We start from the raw sequence: 21577 nt of genomic DNA on the forward strand, positions 1-21577 counted from the left end.
GGTGTTAAACAACCTATCATGGATAGAATTTGGATTTTCGTCTAGTCTTATGTAGGTCAATAAAAAACAAAATCTTGAATAAAATTGTTAACAGTGGTTTTGTTGTGAAAATTTGTCAAAAAAGCAAAAATAAGCTTGAATAAAATATTATTTAAGACTAACTAAAGATTTCTAAATACCAATAATTTGATAGAATACCTATATGCAAGCGAGAAGTTTTTTTCATTGTAAGATCACACATTGCGTTTATTCTGTAAAACAGTATAATCACTATATAAAGCTCTAACGGAATTACTGTTATACATTTATTTTGATATTTACGTTTGTTTCAATTTAATGCGTATAACATATAGTTTTAATGTGCATTGCGCAATTCTCGCATATTCTCTAAATTTTTAGATGATTCTCTAGTGTAAGAATATATGTTTAACGAAAACACTAGCGTATTTTTGAATATTGTTGCCAAGTAAATTTTCGAGAAGTTTGCCTAATAAGTATAAAAGCTAGCCATCGCAACACGCGGAGAGTCCGTTATAGGATAATATTCGTTAGCTGCAGCCTGTAGATTACAAGGGAAAGTATAATTGTGATTAATGCTTATAATCGGAAACTACAGAATTTGACCAGGGACGTTTATAGATTTCGAACATTACAATTGTTTGTTTGTTTGTTTTGAATTTCATACAAAGCTACTCGAGAGCTATTTGTGCTAGCCGTACCTAATTTAGCAGTGAACTAGAGGGAAGGCAGCTAATCATCACCACCCACCGCCAACTCTTGGGCTACTCTTTTACCAACGAATAGTGGGATTGACTGTCATATTATGACGCCCTCACGGCTGAAAGGGCGAGCATGTTTGGTGCGACGGGGATTCGAACCCACGACCCTCAGATGACGAGAGGCACACCTTAACACACTTCGCCATGCCGAGCCCGAACATTACAAACCATTTGATTTCAGTGAATTAACTTGGGCGTTGCTATTTCTACGAGGAAATGAAAATCTTCGTTGGTGAAAAGTCAGCTTATAAGCAGTGTGAGGCCAGCCAAAAATAGACAGATAGTTAGTTTTAAGCGAGGTATAACAATATCAACTCAGAATTAATTCGCTTGTCGTGGACTTGGAACGTCGATAAAATATTCAGTCTAGACCAGATAGAATACCCGGTACAGTTTGTGAGTTTGTAAAACTATTGTATATAAACCATTATTTCTAATAACCGTTGTTATAAATTGGATTATTGTGTGTAAATTAAAATATATTTGTATTAAGAAAGGAAATTGTGTGTATCAACCTTGTTGGCAAATATCGTAAATTTGAAACATATCGAAATTCAATTAATTTCTAAATTAAAATTTCCGTCTATTAGAAATCGTAATACATAATTTACGTAACATAATAAACTGGGGGCTCTCGTCCTCGATAAATTATAGTTCGTAACAAAGCTCAGAAACTTTAACTCAGAGTAATATCACATATATAAGCACACACGTTGTGTCACTTCAACTACAAACAATACTGCAACATTCATAGGCGTTATAACAGCAACAATCACTTCCAATCATTTTGTGGCAGTGTGAACGACAACAAAATACCGTGAAATCGGCACTTCTTACTGTTTTATACATATATAGGAATAAAATCTAGTTCCGTTGCAGTCTTTAAATGGTAACAATGCTTTCGATTTAGTCATTTTAAAATCCAATAAAATAAGCTGTTATTGAAAACATCAAACTTCACATCTATGAACTTGCTCGTGGTTATGCTAGTCTGGGTATAATTACCTCTTTCTGTGCTAAAGTTGATTACTTTTATGTAAATTTTATTACATTTTCTTTACTTACTGCATATTTTGTAGTTAATGTCTTCTTATTCATTTTTAGTCGAATTAGCTTTAAAATTACAATTTCAAACAAGCGTTTCTGATTATATTTGTTATGCTCGTTTGAAATCGAAAACAATAACAAGTTTCCCATTTAGCTGTGGGTCGCCCCTACAGCTAATGAGGATGCATGCAGTTGTTCTTTACAGAAAGTCGTGCTTAGCTCAGCACAAGCTAGTATATTGTTTTTTAATTAGGACAGAAGTTTTCATGGCTGTTTAATAGTGTTGAAAGATGCAATATAACTGTGATGTTATTTAAGTACAAAACCATAGTCATATATTTTATTAATGGTAGGTTCGTACCCTCGATAGTTCCCATTTATATTTAGCATCCATAATAGATTTTGGTGTTTTATATAGATTTGTATATGAAGAAAAAACAAGCATTGTTTGTATTTGAAACCTTTAATTTCTCCATCATAAACATAGCATAATAATAGAAATGACCATCGAGAATATGACATTACCAAAAATTTCGTATTCTTACCCAAAACAAAGTTTCCTTTGACAATTATAACCTTAATCCCATGTAACTTCTACTTCATTATTTATACTTAACAAAATGGATAACGATTTTCCTTTTAAGATATTATTATAGAAATTTTCTTCTTACTACTTATATTGACTTTTTATAAATTCAAGAATAACTTGTTGTTTTTTTTCAGAGTATTTTGTTGCGCTACAGTTTACTATTTTTAAATTTCCTTGGTTATTACTTTCATATAAATACAAATTCTGATATTTCTACCTTATCTAGTTAAACTTTGCAAATTGCCTGTAAAGGTTTATCACATTTTTACCATAAATATAATCAAATTATGGTTTAGAATTACAATGATCTGTAGGTCATTCATATTCATTGCTCAATTTTTTCTTGAATACACTTTTTTATATTTGTAATAGACATCAGTAAGTATGGAAAGCCTACAGTCTTCAAATCATTATTTTGTAATGCTTTTGGGCCACAATCTTAGCAAATATACAAGTTTTCTAATATGTAAACTACAAGAAGTTATAAGCCCTTTCTGATAATTCAGTTAATACAAAGAGAAAATGGCATTTCATAATCCTTTTCTTATTAACAGGTGCTTTTTGTTTTGTATTATGCACTTTATAATTGTTTATTTTATACCCAATTGTTTGTTTTGGAACAAAGCCTCATTGTGCCATTTACTGTGTCAACCTCAAGGAACTCTGGATCCTGGATTTTAGCATTGTAAGTCCATAAACACATCTCTGTTTTACTGGGATCTTTATAGTTGATAGAAAAAATGAAGAGACTGCTGGAAGTCACACAGTTTATTTCCCATTGTAATAACTGTATTATTTTTAAAGTAACAAACAATGTACTCTTTGTATCACTACATTATAGCTAAAGTTTTACTGGAGGTCTACGTTTGCAACGATTATTCCTTCTGATAATTTTCTTCACACTAAGCCTAAAAATATTCATTACATACTTAGTGAAAGTGAATTTGCTATATTGTCAGCTTGAGAATGTTTATTTACATGTTTTGACTGAATTTCTTTTTTAATAAACAGTAACAAAAGACATAAATGATTTGATGAAAATGTGAAAAATGATAAAACACCATATCGTTTTCTTGCAGTTAAGCCTCGTTTTTATTTCTTTATCTAATGAGCATAATGTATTAAAAATTTTCAAAAATTACACAAGTGTATGAATGTCTCTTAGCTTCTTTAGTTCACAATTTATTTTTCCAAATTTTAAGGTAAATATTCCAAAAATATAAAAAACAGAGCTTTCAGTAAAATTTTTTTACTCCTATAAAACTTCATTTAATATTATAGAAGACAAAAAATTTTAAGAAATTATTGAATAATGTTAAATGCAGTGCAGTGTCTATAAGTTTTAATATTTTATTGAAGTAATAATCACAAATATTACCATGTTCATGCAACAAAGTACCAGTTTTACAACCTAAATATACATTTGCATATATATATGTAAAAATAATAAATCAAACCAACATAAAAATCACACTTTCTCTTCTTTGTAGCAGAGGAAATATATTTGTTTTTTCTATTGTTTACTAGTTTGTATGTAGCACCTCTATTTGTGTAACATATGAATCTTGGCAAATTCAGTAACATTTCAAATTTGAATTAAAACAATAAATAACACCATGTTTTAAAATGTTTGAATAAAAGGAATATTTTAACACCATTTTAAGGAAAATTAACAGAATTGTTTAAAATACTGGCACAAGCACATTACAAGAGTTTTTATGAAACTTAAGTGAAAAAAAAACAACCAATTAATTTATGAAGCTTGAAATTTGTATTCCTTAATAACCACATTATTACATACCTTTAAGAAAAGACTATTTCCATTAATATTACAAAACTGTTATCTTCATATGCCATGAATAATAAATAAAAATTTGAAGAGTTCATTCATGGCAATTTAAAAATAAACCATGATATTCTTAGAATGGTATTTATTGTAAATGAAGTATGCTATTCTTTTTGTCATCTTCTAATTAATTCAAAACTTTATGCAACTGATTGTCACAACTTAAAGTTCAAATATTTACTGTCACTACCTTTTCTTTAATTTGTTGCATCAGACTATCTGGATTGTTTCTGTGATTTGTATGTCAGATCTATTTGCAACTACATAAATAGTTCTTCAACTTTTAGAGTATTTCTTTTCAGTCATGGTTACAGTGGTTCATTAAATATTTCACTTTCTCAAACTATATATCTTAACCATATACTTGAAACTAAGTTCATATTTGAATCACAAAATACTGTAGGTATAGAAAAGAGAATTTGGCATCTTTAAATAGCAATGTTACTTTATTTAATAATGCTTTTAAAACTCAATTTACATGTACAAAACTGGCAAGAAACAATGTCTATATTGGTACTCTGTAAAGAAATTCACCATCCTCATCATAAAAACAGTCATCAACTTTATAAAGAACTCCTTCCTTTCTTAAATGATGAGGTACATGAATCTTTCTTTGTATTCTATCATGTCTACCAAAGGGATGTTGATATCCATGCTGACTATCATAAATGTACAATTGGGAGATGTTACCTTTTTCTGATATATCTGCCTTTAGCTCAATGGTTTCACTACTGTTAAATTTAGGTACCAGTTCAGGTTTGGGTTCTATTTCCTCTTGGTTAGTTTCTACAGGACTTGGTGTTTTTGGTCTTTCCACCATTTTACTTTTTATCCACTTCTGATAAGCTTCATCACTTTCAGTTTTGTGCTTCTTATTATTAATCTCATTCATTAGATTCATTTGGAACTGGCTTTGGGTTACTAATGTATTAGAATAATACTTTCCTTGTTTGCTAAAGGAAGTAGCTGTGAGGAGGTCATCAACAGGTTCTTCAACTGATGATGACTTGGAACCAATTTTCACTTGTATTGTTGGCCTCTCAACATTACTACTGTATTCTTTATCAGATTTTTCTGAGTGATTAACAGAAGTTTCTTGTTTTTTAATATCAACATAAGGTTTTACAATTGACAAAAATGAGGTTCTCTTAGTGTTCTTATTGGTGGGAACACTTGAAACCATTACTTCTGAAGATTTGGGTATTGGGAGACTTTTATTACAAGCTGCATGTTCAGGTAATAGCTTTCCTTCTGACCAGAGCTGCTTAATTAGGGGGGAAATTAAACCTTTTTGCTCACCAGTTAATATCTTCCAGTTACGTAGAACAGCTTTGTCATGCTTCCTGATCCTGTCTTTTGTTGCTGATGTAAATTTGCTCTTTAAAATTTTCTGGAATGTAAGAGAAGACATAAAATCTGCATTTTGTCTTTTCAAACACATTACCAAAAAACTGTTTAATAAAGAAAAAAATACAACTAGTTTTCTTCAGCATAACTGGACATTCATACATTGGCAAGATTTTCATGTACTATCTAAAAATAATTGTTGCAAAATGTTAAACATTTGCCTTTAAAGTAGTTAATTTTCTCTAATGTAAAATATTGCCTATGCAGCTTCAAGTTATTTAACTTTCATATTTTGAAATAATCTGTTCTATGTATTTTACTTTACTATCCAAAATTATTTTTAATGTTAGTAAACCACTGCTGAACTTTTAACAAATATGTAGATTAATAGGTTTATTTATGTTAATAGTACAAAATATTATATGACACAAACCAGCTGTGAAGGAGAAAAAAATATTTATGTTCCTGTACATTTCAATTATTTGGTTAAATGCTTATGTCATTTAAAACTGCTTGCTAACAGATTGTGAACACTTGATTTCTATTTTTCAACAAACAGACTAAGTCACATAATCACCAAAACACTCTATGACATATAAAAACAAGGTTAGACTTAAACTCTACCATATCTGATTTATATTCAATATGGTATGTAACACTGTTTCACAGAACAAAAATAAAATAATGGACTATGTAGTATAAGATAGATAAAATAAATATAGAAAGCAGAAAAAAAGAACTACTCACCTGTATTACTTTATTTTGTATCTAAAAATATTTTTTCATACTGTATTAGTGTCATAAAAAAGACAACTGGTTCATTAAGGACATCCTTCTGACTGTATTCAAGTGCCCTCTATAGTAATATGCCCATAATATAAAAAAATAAAACATATAAAGCTGAATTCCATATTGATCACACTAAATTTCTGAATGGTAAGGCCTCCCATTTTATTTGGTGTATGCAAGACACCGATGTTTGTGAGATGAACATTGCCATGACATGGAACATTGTTAACAGGTTTCAGGAGGTAGAGTAGCTTTCACAAATTTTCAAAGTACTTATTTTCAGAGTTTGAATTGTTAAACATTTCACACTTAAACATTTTCAGAGTTTGAATTGTTAAACATTTCACACTTATTTTCAGAGTTTGAACTGTTAAACATTTCACACTTATTTTCAGAGTTTGAATTGTTAAACATTTCACACTTATTTTCTCAGTTTATTGGATTGTCAAAGACTGAAATGCAAACCTAGATGAAAACAAAGCAACATGTCACCACTTGTGTTGTATGACTGTTTATGTGACACCCTAATCCGATACTCTCAAGAGCAACAAAGTAAGCACACAGAAATAAGCCAACTGCTCCAAGAACATGATGTGGAATTTATCAGCTTATGTATCTTACAATGTTTACAATGAGTATTCCACAGAGTGATGTAACTGCACTTTGAATTCATGAAAACATTTATTACAGTATATAGTTTGGAGCCAATCCAATAAATATTGCAAGTGTTTGAATATTTGTCATTCTTCTGGGATACTTGAAATTTAACAGTATACCATATCAGCATACAATGATAACTTCCCACTTTATCAAGTGTCCATTCAGAGAATGAGAACAAAGACACTGTTTTTAATCGACAATATTGATGTGCCCATTACTATGAAATTTATTTTGGTTATAAATAGTAGATTAAAAAGAAAGAAACTGAAAAGGTCTACCCTTAATAGTGTAGTGCCTGTTGTTTCAAGGTTCTCCTGCACATTTGCTAATATTCAAATTTATTTTTCACACTTTAATAGTATTTTTCAACACCAGTGCAGTCTTCAAATAAGTTTCCTTATGTCATTCACAATCACAAGTTATACAATACATTAAAAATAATTTTTTCTGTCATTTGGAAGCTCAAATATCATTTGTTAAACAATGTTTACAGTGTTTAACGTATATTAACATGTATAAACCATTGTTTTCCTATTTGACCTGGCCATCATGCATATTAATAAAACTATCAAATAGTGCATAACATATTCAATAAAATCAAGAAATAAAGCAGGGAAACATGCAGTATTATCTGTATAGCTAATTATACAATCACATTTTTATGTTATGTCCATTAGCTTCATGTTGCATGGTCAACCAAGGATGGTTTGCCACATTACTATTTATACACTCTGAAGGAAACATTTAATCAGTACAAAGTGACCTAGCTCATGATATTTAAAGAATAAAGATGTACAGTTTATCACCTCAGATCAAATACCAAAGTTTCTGAGCCTAATACTGTAGAACTGAAACTTTGCTCCAAAGTGAAAAAACACTCAACATCTAATGGCAAAGTAATCTGAAATAAATGCTACCAGCAGTATTTCCAATATAAATAATGTGGTGCACATCATGATACAGTCATTGCAGTTGATGACCACAATAAACATGGTTGAGTCCAAAGATGAGAAGGTAAACAAGAGGAAGTGAAGCCAAGTCTGTTATCTGTCCTAAACATAGGAATATGTTACTTCAGTTAAATCCATGACCCAGATGCTTATAAATCAATATTATTACTCCCGGTAGAGTAACATGTTTCCAGTCACCTGAATAAAAAATATTTTTTCACATATTAATCAACTGAATGAACCTTAGCTGTATGTCCACATGTACAAAACAGGACCAATATTCTGAATTAAATGAAAAGTACAGATGCTCAATTATTAACAAGGATAAGTTGCCCAGACACAAACTCAGAGATTAGGAATCTTACAAGATTACAAAGATCTTGGTTTGATGACATATCATGCAGCCTTAATGCTTTCATCACTGAGGATGTACATCTATGCTTTCGGCATTTGTTCACGTGCTTACAATACACATCATGTGCACCCCCAACTAGACAATACACCTGACCACCATTTGAAATGCACATTTACAATAGTAAATGTAACCATGAGCATTAAATACAGTTGTCTTATTTCATATAATATATGCAAGTATAAGAGTGAAATTGACAGGTAAGAGCAGACGTCATTATATTATCCTTGCTCATGAAAAATCATAAGATGGTATAAGAAAATCTGTTATTCATATATTACAAATTACTCTACTAAATTATTTTATAAAATGATACTGTATAATAACCACATGGCAGAAATACAGGAGCTTTTACCACCTCCAGTAACAATTTCATCAGCAAAAGCTAAAGATGATGAACATTTAACATCAAAATGCAAAATTGGTTCAAGCTGAAAAACAAAGGACAGTTATGTAGTCATAAGGGAAAAATGCAAAGATTCAATTCATAAATGTGAAGCATGTAAAGAATCACCTGGTCTTTGTTTGGATTCATGTTTCAAATTGTACCACAAAAAATGTTAATGTACCTATCATATAACATGTATAACACAAGTACATAGTTCAAATGGATCTTTGTCTTTTCTTTGAATAAAATTATATTTCCACAGATTTTATCCAAATAAGTTTCTAGATCCACATGTACATCTACAGCACTTCACCTCTATAATCTTTATACAATTCTTAAGATGCACATGTGCATCTTATATTTCAAAAATCTCACAATTAAATGTTTTAATTATATTGCTATTATTAATATTTTTTAAACTGAAAACACAACATTACTGTACTAAAGCATATCAGCACCTGTCACAGATGTTGCCAAGCACTGCAGTTGTTAACATGTTAAGCTTCCATACTGGCTTATCAAATAAGATTCTATAAAATAATTTACGTTTACAGGATTTTCCTTCCATATACAACTTTTGTCAGTGACTTTTTACACTTTATTTGAGGTTTAGACACGTTAGACAACTGACAAATATACATCTGACAACAGGAAAAGGTACTGCCTGCTGTATTGTATTTAAGTTTGTAAAACTGTTGTATATAAACCATCATTTGTAATAACTATTAGTAATAACCGTTATTTTAAACTGTATTATTTTGTGTTTGTACATTAAAATATATTTGTGTTATAAAAGGAAACTATATGCATCAATCCATGATGATGAGAAGAGACTATTCTGAAATAAAAGTAATAGTGCATAACAAGTTACACAAACAGCTGTCTGTTGTGTGCCCATATGAATATCAAAACCCACTTTTTAGTAATACAGATCTTCACACATAACAATAAGCTTCTGGTGGGATCATACATTTGATAAACATGTTGAAGACATCAGAAATTTGAAACAATCCCATGATGTTCTATTGCAGACAGCAGTTTTAGAGATGCAAATAAACTTATGCTCCACCTTGGACTTAAAACACAGATACTGTGTTCTCTCTAAAGGATGCAAGCAAAACATAAGTGAAAAACCCAATCTATCATGATTAGTTACCACAGTATGTTGGGTGGTCAAGGCTGTCAGAAATTGCATCAAGCAATGGAAAATACTGGATATAATCTTCATAGGTGATTACATCTAGTTGTTAGTGTCTTTTCTAATTGTTATTCCCATAATCTTTGAGTAGATTATTGTGGAAAAAGGTGGAAGCCCACGAAAAAGCTTTAAAAATACCAAAACTACCTAACAGTTACCTTTCATTCTCTTACTTTGTGTGTATTTTAGCTTGAACAAGCAGAAGTTAACATTTTTATACAATGAAAATATTTCCAACAAATACTTACCCCAATCACTTTAGTTATTTCTTGATGATTACTGCCATCAATATGCACAAAGTTTTGTCCACCATTAGCCTTGCATTTCCACCTAACTCTACATTTGCATATGGCCAAGCTGCAATGTAACATTCAAGTTAGTATGCAATAACCCTCCAACAAAAGAAATGCAATATACCCTCTGAGAGTAGCTGACTCCCTCTGCACTGTAGAACTCAATCATCACTTTGATATTAGGCAAAAAGTAAGCACTGGAAGAGGGAAGGATGAATGAGAACAGTAAGAAGAGGTATTTATCAGAAATATATTTTCAGTATAGTAACATGTTAACTTCTGATTCAATACCTTAACTTTTATCACATTAGCTAGAATCCCAAACTGAACAGATGGAGGAATCAGTGCAAAAGTATTTAAATGAGCACCCTTCAAAAAGTGTTCAAAGAGTGCCCACAGAGTGTAAAACCTTAATAAATGGAGTCACACCCATGAGAGACTTCAACACATTAATACCATGTATACTTTTTATCCATAATGAAGAAGTGATGCAAAAAAATGCAGAAAGAACCACATCCAAGAAAGTTAATGCATGAATGGCATAATGTGGCAAAAGTGCAACAGACTATAATCAGTGAGTCAACTCCAAAACCTGGTGGCACCAGAAATGGCACATCCAGATCACAGTAAATGGAGTGTATCAGGAATGGAGGGGTGGGCAGAAATCTCCTCCCTGCATTACTCATGACAGTCCATGTGGTCAGTATCCAGTTGAGGAAGAAATGACCAAATAGTGAAAATATTGAGTGACAGAAGTGAGCAGCATGGTCCACATGTCAGCCTGAATGATCTATTTCAACAGACATTGAAAATGAGTAGCCAGGTATATGTTGTACTGGTAGATCTGGTGAGAGGAAGTCCTGAAAAAAAAACAATGGGTATGGGAGGATAATAAAGAACAAATCAAACAGATGAGTTGGTGAATCCAGCCTGCAAGTGTTTTGGGAAAAAGTCAAGGGAGGAAGAAGAATTCCAGAGGATAAAAAGACATGAACAGGAATCACAGAAAGAAACTGCATGCCACACAACACCTAAAAGCCCAGACAGGACACTACAGGCAATCTAGGTTGAATGGAAATGAAATATGAATGGGGAATAGGAGGTACAGAAATCTGCATGAAAGTAAAACTATTCTCACAAACCACTCAGGTCTTGAGAAGAAAAGAATAACTGGGATCAGAACTAAGGTTTAGGATATATGTCAAGGGCAAACACATCCAACCAGTGATGAGTAAAGGGCAAAGGAGCAGTAAATAGGTATTCAAAGACAGGTGGTATAGCATACAAACATTTCAATAACGAAAAGGTAAGGGTATGCAGAATGACATTACAATTTCAATTTGGCAAGGGTGTGGGGTAAGAAGTACAGAAGAGATAAAATAAATGAAACAAAAGGAAGAAAATAGGAAAAGAACATACATATGGGGGAAATGAAAGATGCAGAATAAGGCTGTCGTATAGCCAACAATGGCCAATATAAAAAGACTATTATCAAACAGCCATGTGATGAAATCAGAAAGATGATGGATACTGGGATAGAAGGAAAGAAAACTTACTGTAGAGACTAATGGTGAAAAATTTGCCATTTTTACTGATAAACTCACAAGGAAAGAGGATTGGCTAAGCTGGAAATAAGGAATGCTACATGTGTGGAGAGTCTGGACCACCTTGCAAGGGGCTAGGCAAAAACCATGCAAAAAGTTAGTATGGGAAAGGCAGGGTGAAACACAGACATACAAGTGAAGATAGAGCAAGACAGAACAGAGATGATGACTGAAGCAGTTGAAGTAATGGGAATCATGGTTAGGTTCAGAATGGGGCTAAAAGAAGGGCCTGACTGGAATGGACTGTATAATGGATAAAACCTTGGGAATAACAAAGATATAAAGGGCAATCCTAACTGGAGGCATAGTCCAACAAAGCCAATGGATGTGGAACCAAGGACAAAAACAGAGCAAGTTTGATACTGAGGTGGATGGAAAATCATTCAGCAGAGTATTACTCCACTGTAAACACAACCACCAGAAGACTTGAGAACATTCTGTGGAGATAATCTTGTTGGGACAAGATAAATAATCCACAATAAAATTGAGAGTACCAGGGACATGACAAGCCAAGTGGTGAACATGTTGAGTATGGGGCCAGAAAAGGAGAACTTATATTTTTAAACAAACAGGAGATGAATGGGCATCCCTTGTTGATTAATGGAAGAGACAATGGTTGAATTGTTGGAATGTATCATGATCAATTTGCCCCACAAAACTGGAAGGAAATTATCTGAAGCCTGACAAACTGCCATGAGTTCCAGAAGATTGACATGAGATCCTTACTTGATTAAAAACCAATGACTAGGGACCAATTAAGAGTACAAATATGCTTAACAACCCATCATGGAAATATTGGCGAAAAGCTGTAGATCTAGTCATGGAGGCAGAAGACGAATTCCAGCCAAGGTTTTTGTCCCTGTTAAGCCATTAGGTAAAACTGACTTGAAGAGATGGAGGAAGGAGGATAAAAGATCCCTTACAAGATTCCATTGACCTTGCAACTTTCAATGGAGTACTCTTATGAGAACATGGCCCAAGAAAATAAGGGCTTCCATTGAAGCTCAAGTCCCCAAACGAGATATAACCTTGCAAACAGGAAATGAATAAGAGGATTGAGCCTACAGAACAAACAGCTCTATAGAATACAACCAAAGAGGGAGAAGGTTAGGTTTGACTGAGATGGGAATTGAAAAATTCTGAAGTTGCTGACATATTGGGTCAGGATAAGAATGGACTTCTCCACCTTGAAAAGCCACCCCCAAACAAGCAGCTTCTAAAAGAAACTGTGTTTTGTTGCATGAAGACAAAAGCAATCAGTTTTCCATATAATGGTGGAACAACAGATGAAGAGACTGTAATATACAGGCAAAAGTCTCGACCACACCACAGAAAATGCAGGGAGTTGAAGCCACACTAAATGGAAGGGTACAAAATTGAGAGTCCTATATCTAGATAAGGACAGAATGCTGGGGAAATAGGACTGTGAAGGTGCACATCCAATGTATCTATATTCATCTGTGACCCATCAAAAAAATAAGAAAGACTTCATGATGAAATGGGCAAGGTTTATGTAACAGTTCAACTTGGAAGGATCTATGAATGGACTTCAGTCTTCTTAGAGATGACAAACAACTGGAAATAGAACCCCAAAGTAAGATGATCACTTGGGTTGATAATGACCTTGTAAAGAAGATCCAGAACCATCTTGAAAATATACTAGCTGGAAAGGAGATTTCAAAGAGAAGAAAAGGAAACAAAAGATGGGCTAATAGAATAGCCTTTTCATGAAATTCCAACAACTTGGTAATTTCCAAAGCAGTCTGATGTAGAAAGGTGGCTCATGTATAAATCATGCAAATACATGAGGAGTAGATGCACCTAAGTTAAAGGTGTATCTTGACCCAAAAATTCTAACAACAAAATAACCAGGTGTGGAGGGAAAGGACCCAAGAATAAAACAAAGGGACTAAGTCATCAAAAGAGCCTATTTCCTGCATTATTTAATTCAAATTATTAAAAACATTAAAACTTCTAACATTTACATTACCTGTGAATCTCGAGAGGACAAAAGGATGATTCACTACAGTACGACTATGCAGTATTCAATATCCAAATCTCACTTCATTTGTCACAAGGGGCTACAGGTTCCAGCTGTCCAAAAACAAAACAATAAAAAGAGAGAAAAAAAAAAAGAGAAGACCAAGGAACAGCAAGACTAGAGACAGTGGCACAAGTTGTGTAATTTGTGCTTGTATGAACATTAATCATTGTCATTACCACACTGTCCTGACCATGTCATGTGATCCAAATAAAGTGTTTTTGGCCTGTAATTAACTACAATGCTGCATAGTGGCCTATCTATGTCCACCGTGTGTATTAAAACCCAATCTTAAGCATTATAAGCTCTCAGAATTAGCACTGAACCACCAGGTTGTCAAATAAAATGTAGGTTACACTTATTTACAGGTTGTGTCATTTGAATGTTATTCAGAATCCCTTGAAGTAGAATGTGTTGGATTTTTCTTTTTTACAGAAATAAAGACTATGATTTTTCATGCAACTTTGTAGATGAGAAGCAGACACTGGCCTTTACAAGAATATGTTTTCAAATAATTAGTTTTGAGGTTTTACCCCAATTATTAAGGGTAACTACTTATTTATCAAGTGCATATTTTATATATATATATATTTAATTCCAATGTAATTTCTAAAATAATGATGCCTAACACAAGTTTCTGGCAAAAATAATTTTTGAGAAAGATTAATTAAAATTAATCAAGCTGTATTAAATTTAATGTACATCAGAGTCATTAAGGTGTCACATTAAGGAATTTATTTTTCCATGGAATGGCCCAGTGACATCATTTTACATAAATTTTACGTTATGTTAAAAAACTGAGCTCAAATGATATTTTAAATTTTAATATTGAAGCCTACCTTATTTCTCTACAAAACTCTCCTTTGACAAGATATATAGACAACAATGGAATCTTGTTAATTTCAAAACAAAAGCTACTTACAATGTTAATCCAAGAGTTACTTAACCCTAGATTTAATGATGTATTCTGTATGGATTACATTTGCTTTTTAAACCATTAAAATCACCAACTGTTTGTATACCATTTGCAACTGTAAGATGTGTGTATTGTACTATGTAGTTTTACTTTTGCCTGTTACAACACTCATCATCATGAATTTACCATAAAACTGCACGAGATTCATTATCATTTGGAGCTGTAATTTTACAATTCACTTAAATACTTAAAAGTATAGCTATTTAAAAATTAGTACTCAGGCTGGAGCAAACATATTCCCATATCTACATAGACAAACCACAGTAAATTCACAATCCTTGGTTTACTCTTAAATGAAGCTACTAACAAAGTTCATGCTCTGTTCTTTCTTTGAATTTTAAAAGTTGAAAATATTATAGCAGTACACAACCTTCTGGTTAAAGCTGCTTTTCTTAGCTTAATGGCAAAATATTATAGCATTCTAAGTTTTAATACTTCCCAGGAATGAAAAATGATATGGAAGAAACATCACATTTGTTTAAGTAGTCAAGTAAAAAAATGCTATAGCAGTGAACCATGAACAATATTATCAGTCAGTATCTAAAAATGTGTAATGTGGTCCCTACCTTCATCTCTTCTGTGCCATCCTACACTTCTGGAAAATTTTACAAGAATTCTTGCCATTTAACTAAGAAAATGAACTCTTGACCAGAAGATGAGTGCACAGTCACTACATCTTCAATTATGAAAACATAAATAAAAAACACAGCAAGAACTTCCAGTGTCAGTTAAGAGGATGACTTAAAAATTCAAAGAAGCTAGAAGTCATATGAAATTTATTCTTCTAACAACACTGCAAATATCAAACATAACTGACCTTAATTCCATCAACTGAAATGGGAAAACTCTCTGCTAGCTTCACAGGTGTCCACTGTTCAGGATTTAACTGATTAAGATAACGAATTTGTTCCTTTGCAGCCCAGGTCAGCATGTTTGTCTCTGGCTGTTGTTTGAAGTACTTCCTTTCCACAATATTTCTTTTTGCTTTCTTCTTGTGAGTTTTATTCTCTCTGAAAATATCTTCCACTCAGAAAAATTACCTTTTCAACTGAAGTGTTAAATATCATAGAAATTAATAATGGCATCCTTGAATCTAAGGGTAAGATAATTAGTCATTTGGGATAGTTTCTTAATGCCATTTCATTAGTATTCAATATAACAAAATAAAGTTTTAATGTAAAAATTTTAAGACATTTACAAGTAAAAATTCTGCACAGAAGGCAACTTAAAATGTTAATTCCTATCATGATTCTCATACGGTATTGTATGGAAATTACTTTTTCGTAACTATGCAAGTTCATCTACCTAAGTATGATGCTGTTTAATAATTGTACTGAATTAATAATAAAACTACTTACAGTTCCAGAAGCATGTGGAAACAGGATATTGCAATGACAGAAATGGAAGACTAAAGAAAACTTAATTTTAATAATCATAATTATTATTACTGAAACAGGCAAAGTGGATTTTACCTAATTATTCTAAAAGAAATAAGCATGTGCTTGAAATTCTGTAGATTTAAGAATTTTATGTATAGTTTAATATCACCATATGACACAATATTTTCGATGAACAGAACAGCATACCACCTACTGAAAACAAATATATTTTCTTTAATCTTTACAATTCTATGCACTTAAAGGATAAATTAAGATGTTCCCAATTTTAGTGATTTCACATACTGTTAAGACAAATTCAGTTATTACACTTGATTTCAGACAACAATGAACAATCAGTGTATGTGCATATTAATAAACTATGTATATTATATAAAAACACAATATAAAAAAATCAGGTCTAGTAGTTTACAAAATTTTTTCAGTATTAATTTTCACACTTATTATTAATATCAAATTAAAAGTGTCAAATGAAATGTCCAGTTATCACAACTATGACACTATGAAACTATTTAAGAATTATATATTAGGCTTTATTCATTAACTGAATATTCTATTATATAAATAACTGACACCTTCTTAAACTGATTATTCAGAACAAAAAGTGTTGATGTATTAATCCAAGTTAAAATTAAAAGTAAGAATAGTGTATTACCTGACACACATCACTGGATGCTGTCCACTTAAGATAATGAAATACATCAAGCAAATACACAAGTGTATCATTTAAATTATCAATACTTGAGAGACTTAAACCTATTATTAAGAAAATTCTAACAAGAATATGAGTATCTATGATCTCTACTCACAAAATATACTACATAACTTCTAAAATAGTACACTTTGGAATCATTTATCTGATTAATTTGTGTATAAATAAGCTTCATCTGAGATTTTGAGGTTTATTTATCTCAAAAATGTATAAAAAATAAGGTTTTTGACAGATATTTTTAAAAACTGGTTGTATAACAAGTATTGAACATTTAATCATTTTCTGGATAGTTTTTTTTTAATACAATTAAAAGTGAAAAAGAAAGTTTTTCAACCTAATAATCAGATCATTCTCCACCTTGGAGGCACCATTTATTATCACAATCAGAATATTTCTATCAAATATAAAACATCAATTTGGGATTCAACAGTATCACAAATAAGAACTCACCCAATAATTTATATTTGCACTTCTCAAAGATTACCCAATCAAACATTTTGTGTCAAACTAGAAAAATTATATTTCAATATCATCATTGCTTTTGTTATGGGAATTGGTTGAAGTAAACAACTAACTTGTTTTGTTCATAAACTATATATTTTCTCTCTTTCAGTTAGCTTAATTAATAATACTGGTTAAAATGTTTGATACATATATACACATTTATTATTATTGTTTGTCATCTTTACTCTATAAAATTTGATAAGTCATTACACACTAATCATTGTATGTTTTTCTTTCATGACATTGCATATTCCTAGTTATACCATTAAATTACATATTTACTGTTTTATGAAAGTAGCTTCCTCTTATCAGGATTTAATTATTAAAATTAGCAAGTAGCTGTAACACTGATAAATTTGACGTTTGTTTTGAAATTTGCACAAAACTACACATGGGCTATTTGCAACAGCCATCCCTAACTTAGTAGTGTAAAACTAGAGAGAAAGCAGTTTGTCATCACCACCCACCACCAACTCTTTACTCTTTTACTATCATATAGTGGGATTGACTGTAACATTACAATGCCCCCACGGCTGAAAGGGCAAGCAAGTTTGGTGTGACAGGGATTCGAACCCATGACCCTCAGAATGCGAGTTAAGTGATATTCCTAAACAATATCAATTCTAAATCCAAAGACTGGGTGTCAAACCTTAATTAACATCTTCTATGCACTCATGCTGTAATAATACATGCAATACAAGTTCATATGGAACAAAACAGACTGACTTTTCTCCAAAGAAGCCATATTACTGCCTTGGTCTTATCTTATCATTCCATATATTCAAGAGGTTATGCCATCTGAATATTGTCAAGACTTCTTTGGTATGAAAGTAGTAAAATTAATACATTGTTTTCACAGCAAATGAAAAGTATTACTATCCTGTATCTTTGTGTGCAAGGAACAGAGACATATATATATATATATATATATACATGTACATACACACACACACATATATATATATATATAGAGAGAGAGAGAGTTTAACCTCAAGAACATTTTTGATAAGGAATAACTGTGCCTGTTTTTCAAATGTATTATTTTATCTCTTTTAAAATTTTTATACAACTTTCCATACAAGGCTTTTAAACCCATGTAGATATTACACATAAACCTTCCTTCTTTCTTTTTTTATCAGTGCCCATTAAAAGTCAAGACATTAGTAACTGATCATAGTTTTTACCTTTGTAATTTCTGACCATATTACATGATCAGTTTTATTGTTTTGCTTGAAATAACACTATATCTTTAATTTAAGGTAACTTGAAGATGTCAGGATTTCTCTTTCTTGGTAATTTTTTCATGGTGTAAGTAAATATGCTAGAGACTGGGATTTTGGATCACAATTCAGATTTTAAAATAATTTTCCTGTAGATTTTCCACCTGAATAGTGAAATAAATGTGAATATTTGGGGTGAAAGTTTAAGAAAATACATTCCACTAAGTTCCAGTATTAATTGAAGACTAAATTGCAAAATAAAAGTATTTGTATTTTTCAAACAAAAAACATCTTGGGTATGCAACTCAAATACACAATCTTTTAAGAAGCTATTGTTTCAGAACTTGATCACAGACCAAAATATTTTTGCATCTGAATGCAATTAACTTGTAAACTGACAACAAACCATTATAAGTTTATATGCTAACCTTTGAAATTCATCATAAATCTCGTCCGAATGTTCAAGAACACTTTCTAAGTCCAATCCTTTCTCATACGATTCTGCAAGTTCTGGATGAGTAGTTAAATCAATGTGGTCAAGATCTTCTACAGACATGGTACTCATGTCATTCAAGTACTTATTCAACTGGGTGTCTAACCCATCCTTCTGTGATTTGATCTTTACTTTACTTGTTGTCCTACTACCACTCTGCTTTATAGAACGCTTCGACCCAACAAACGTAGCGAATCTTTTCTGATTAAAACTAAGAGATTTTGATAACAAAATAGTTTCCAGATTAAACATGTTCGTTTGTGCAATTTTTATATTAAAGAATTCTTTCTTTATAGCCCATAAACTATGATTGAATCGATTTAAAAGTTTAATAAAAATCATGGTACAATCCTCGCACCTACATAAATAAAGTTTAAACTTTATATCTATCTTACTACTCTGCTTCCACTACTCATCATTTTGCACCACGATAGTCCTCTAGTGGCAAAACGAAAGTTTCACTCAAGAAACTAAGAAATGTAATTCAAGTCATTGAAAATGGCGAAATTCAAATTTCATAATTCGTTGTAACAAACTTAAATATTAACGCTTTCTTTTATTATTCAAAATTAAATTTTGTTCTGAAAATGGCAATTTTTCTCCTTGCAACCCTGAATTACAGCAATGTAAGTCCATAAAATTACAAAACAGTTGGTAATTAAAGTTGTTATATGAAAACAGAATGCTCATAATTCAATAAACTTTCGTTCAATCATTCGAAAAAAGTGAGAGAAAAGTTTCTTCCAGATCAATTTTGTGTACTGAGCTCGTTAGAATGTATTTCAATTTACCCCTAACAAGAATAATCATCAATAGAAATTTTGGAATAGGCGGTTGGCGTGCTTTTTTACGGTCTTTTGTCACTCTTTGGTTATTTGTTTATCGCACAAAACTATATTATGTACAGCTATCCTAATTATGAACTGATAAATAATAGGGAAGGAAAACTAGTGTATTGTAAGTAACACTCATCGTCAACACTTGTCCGATCAAATACGAAGGTTTATCTTTACTATTATAGCGTCCCCACGTCTCCAAAATGCATGGCATGTTATTGTAGCAAAAATACATAAATTATTATCCTTGGTTTCACAGTTCAACTACGCTAAGCGTGAACGATCATGAGTATATTCAAATTCTGTAGACTCACTACATTGGCAATGATAACGTTTTCTTCTTTATCATTGAACAAACCATCAGTAATTCTTGCTTCTGTTTATTCTGGGTTAATGTGAAAAGGGAATCCTCCAGCTTTACTCATTCAATTGCTTCAGTTCTTTGTTTTATTTTCATATTTTCTAAGTAAAGGTTTTGAGCAGCTACACATCCATTAAGGTTGCTTCATGCTAGTGTGTATCTAGCTGTTTTGGAAGTAATATTTAGATGTGTATTTATAGCTATTGTAAAGAATTATGCTAGATTATCGAGTATCGCCTACATTACAAAGCATCACCTTTAAAATGTTTGAGCTTTTCACCTCGATCATTTCCATTATTTACAGTACTAATTTAGCATAACCTCTTTAGCTCTTACCAAAGCATATTTTGCCTCAGCCTGTTGCACATAGAAATACTTATCAGTCAAAACCTAGGTTTACATACGTTTATCATGTAATATTTCTGTCCTGGAAGTCAAGGATGTCTTCACCCACTATTGTTAAGAATGATATGATTGTTTTTATCGTTATAAGTATAATTATTAGTTTGGTTTGAATTTCGCGCAAAGCTACACGAGGAATACCAGTGTTAGCAGTCCCTAATTTAGCATTATAAGACTAGAGCGAAGGCAGTTAGTCATTACCACCTACCGCCAACTCTTGGGCTACTCTTTTACTAACGAATAGTGAGATTGACCGTCACATTATAACAACCCCACGGCTGAAAGAGCTAGCATGTTTGATGTGACTGGATTCGAACCCACGATTCTTATATTACGAGTCGAGTGCCTTAACCACCTGACCATGTCAGGCCCTTATAGGTATAACACTGGTATGACACTATCTTATTGATTGAATAATAGCTAATCTTATTGTAAACTATCAAACATGAATGTACTTTGGTGCTCTTCAGTTTCACGTAATCAAAGCGAAACAAGTTCATAATCTTTGCATATTACGCCCATTTTATTAACTGCTTCCAATACTGTTTATACAAAAGTATGCTACTTGGTTAAATTTGTGTATAAATCAAAAAAGAAACATTAAAAAGCTTTACTTATTTTCTTATCATAAAAATCACATTACACAATTAAAGAAACGTTTCCACAGTACTTAATAACAATTTATACTTTTTACTAATCTTCATTATAATAAAAATAATAATTAAACTTTAAC

General features: G+C 31.8%; 1 protein-coding gene across 1 annotated transcript; it reads right to left on the reverse strand.

Annotated features, from left to right (window-relative positions):
• Window positions 1-2270: 2270 nt before the first annotated feature.
• Window positions 2271-19752, reverse strand: LOC143222516 (uncharacterized). The gene is made up of 3 exons (XM_076449122.1): window positions 19181-19752; window positions 15737-15929; window positions 2271-5651 (listed from the first exon to the last, which is right to left on the reverse strand). The coding sequence occupies exons 1-3, from the start codon at window positions 19585-19587 to the stop codon at window positions 4767-4769; spliced, it is 1485 nt and encodes a 494-aa protein (XP_076305237.1). The 5' UTR covers window positions 19588-19752; the 3' UTR covers window positions 2271-4766.
• Between the last annotated feature and the right edge of the window lie 1825 nt (window positions 19753-21577).

The sequence above is a fragment of the Tachypleus tridentatus genome, chromosome 8, assembly GCF_004210375.1.
Source record: "Tachypleus tridentatus isolate NWPU-2018 chromosome 8, ASM421037v1, whole genome shotgun sequence".
NCBI lineage: Eukaryota > Metazoa > Arthropoda > Merostomata > Xiphosura > Limulidae > Tachypleus > Tachypleus tridentatus.

Excerpts from the sequence above, each read along its gene's own strand:
- LOC143222516 (XM_076449122.1), bottom strand. The coding sequence starts at position 19,587 with ATGATTTTTATTAAACTTTTAAATCGATTCAATCATAGTTTATGGGCT. Across the intron at positions 15,930-19,180 it reads ATTTATGATGAATTTCAAAG|AGAGAATAAAACTCACAAGA; the intron begins GTTAGCATATAA and ends AGATATTTTCAG. Across the intron at positions 5,652-15,736 it reads TTTCAGTTGATGGAATTAAG|AAAATTTTAAAGAGCAAATT; the intron begins GTCAGTTATGTT and ends CTTACATTCCAG.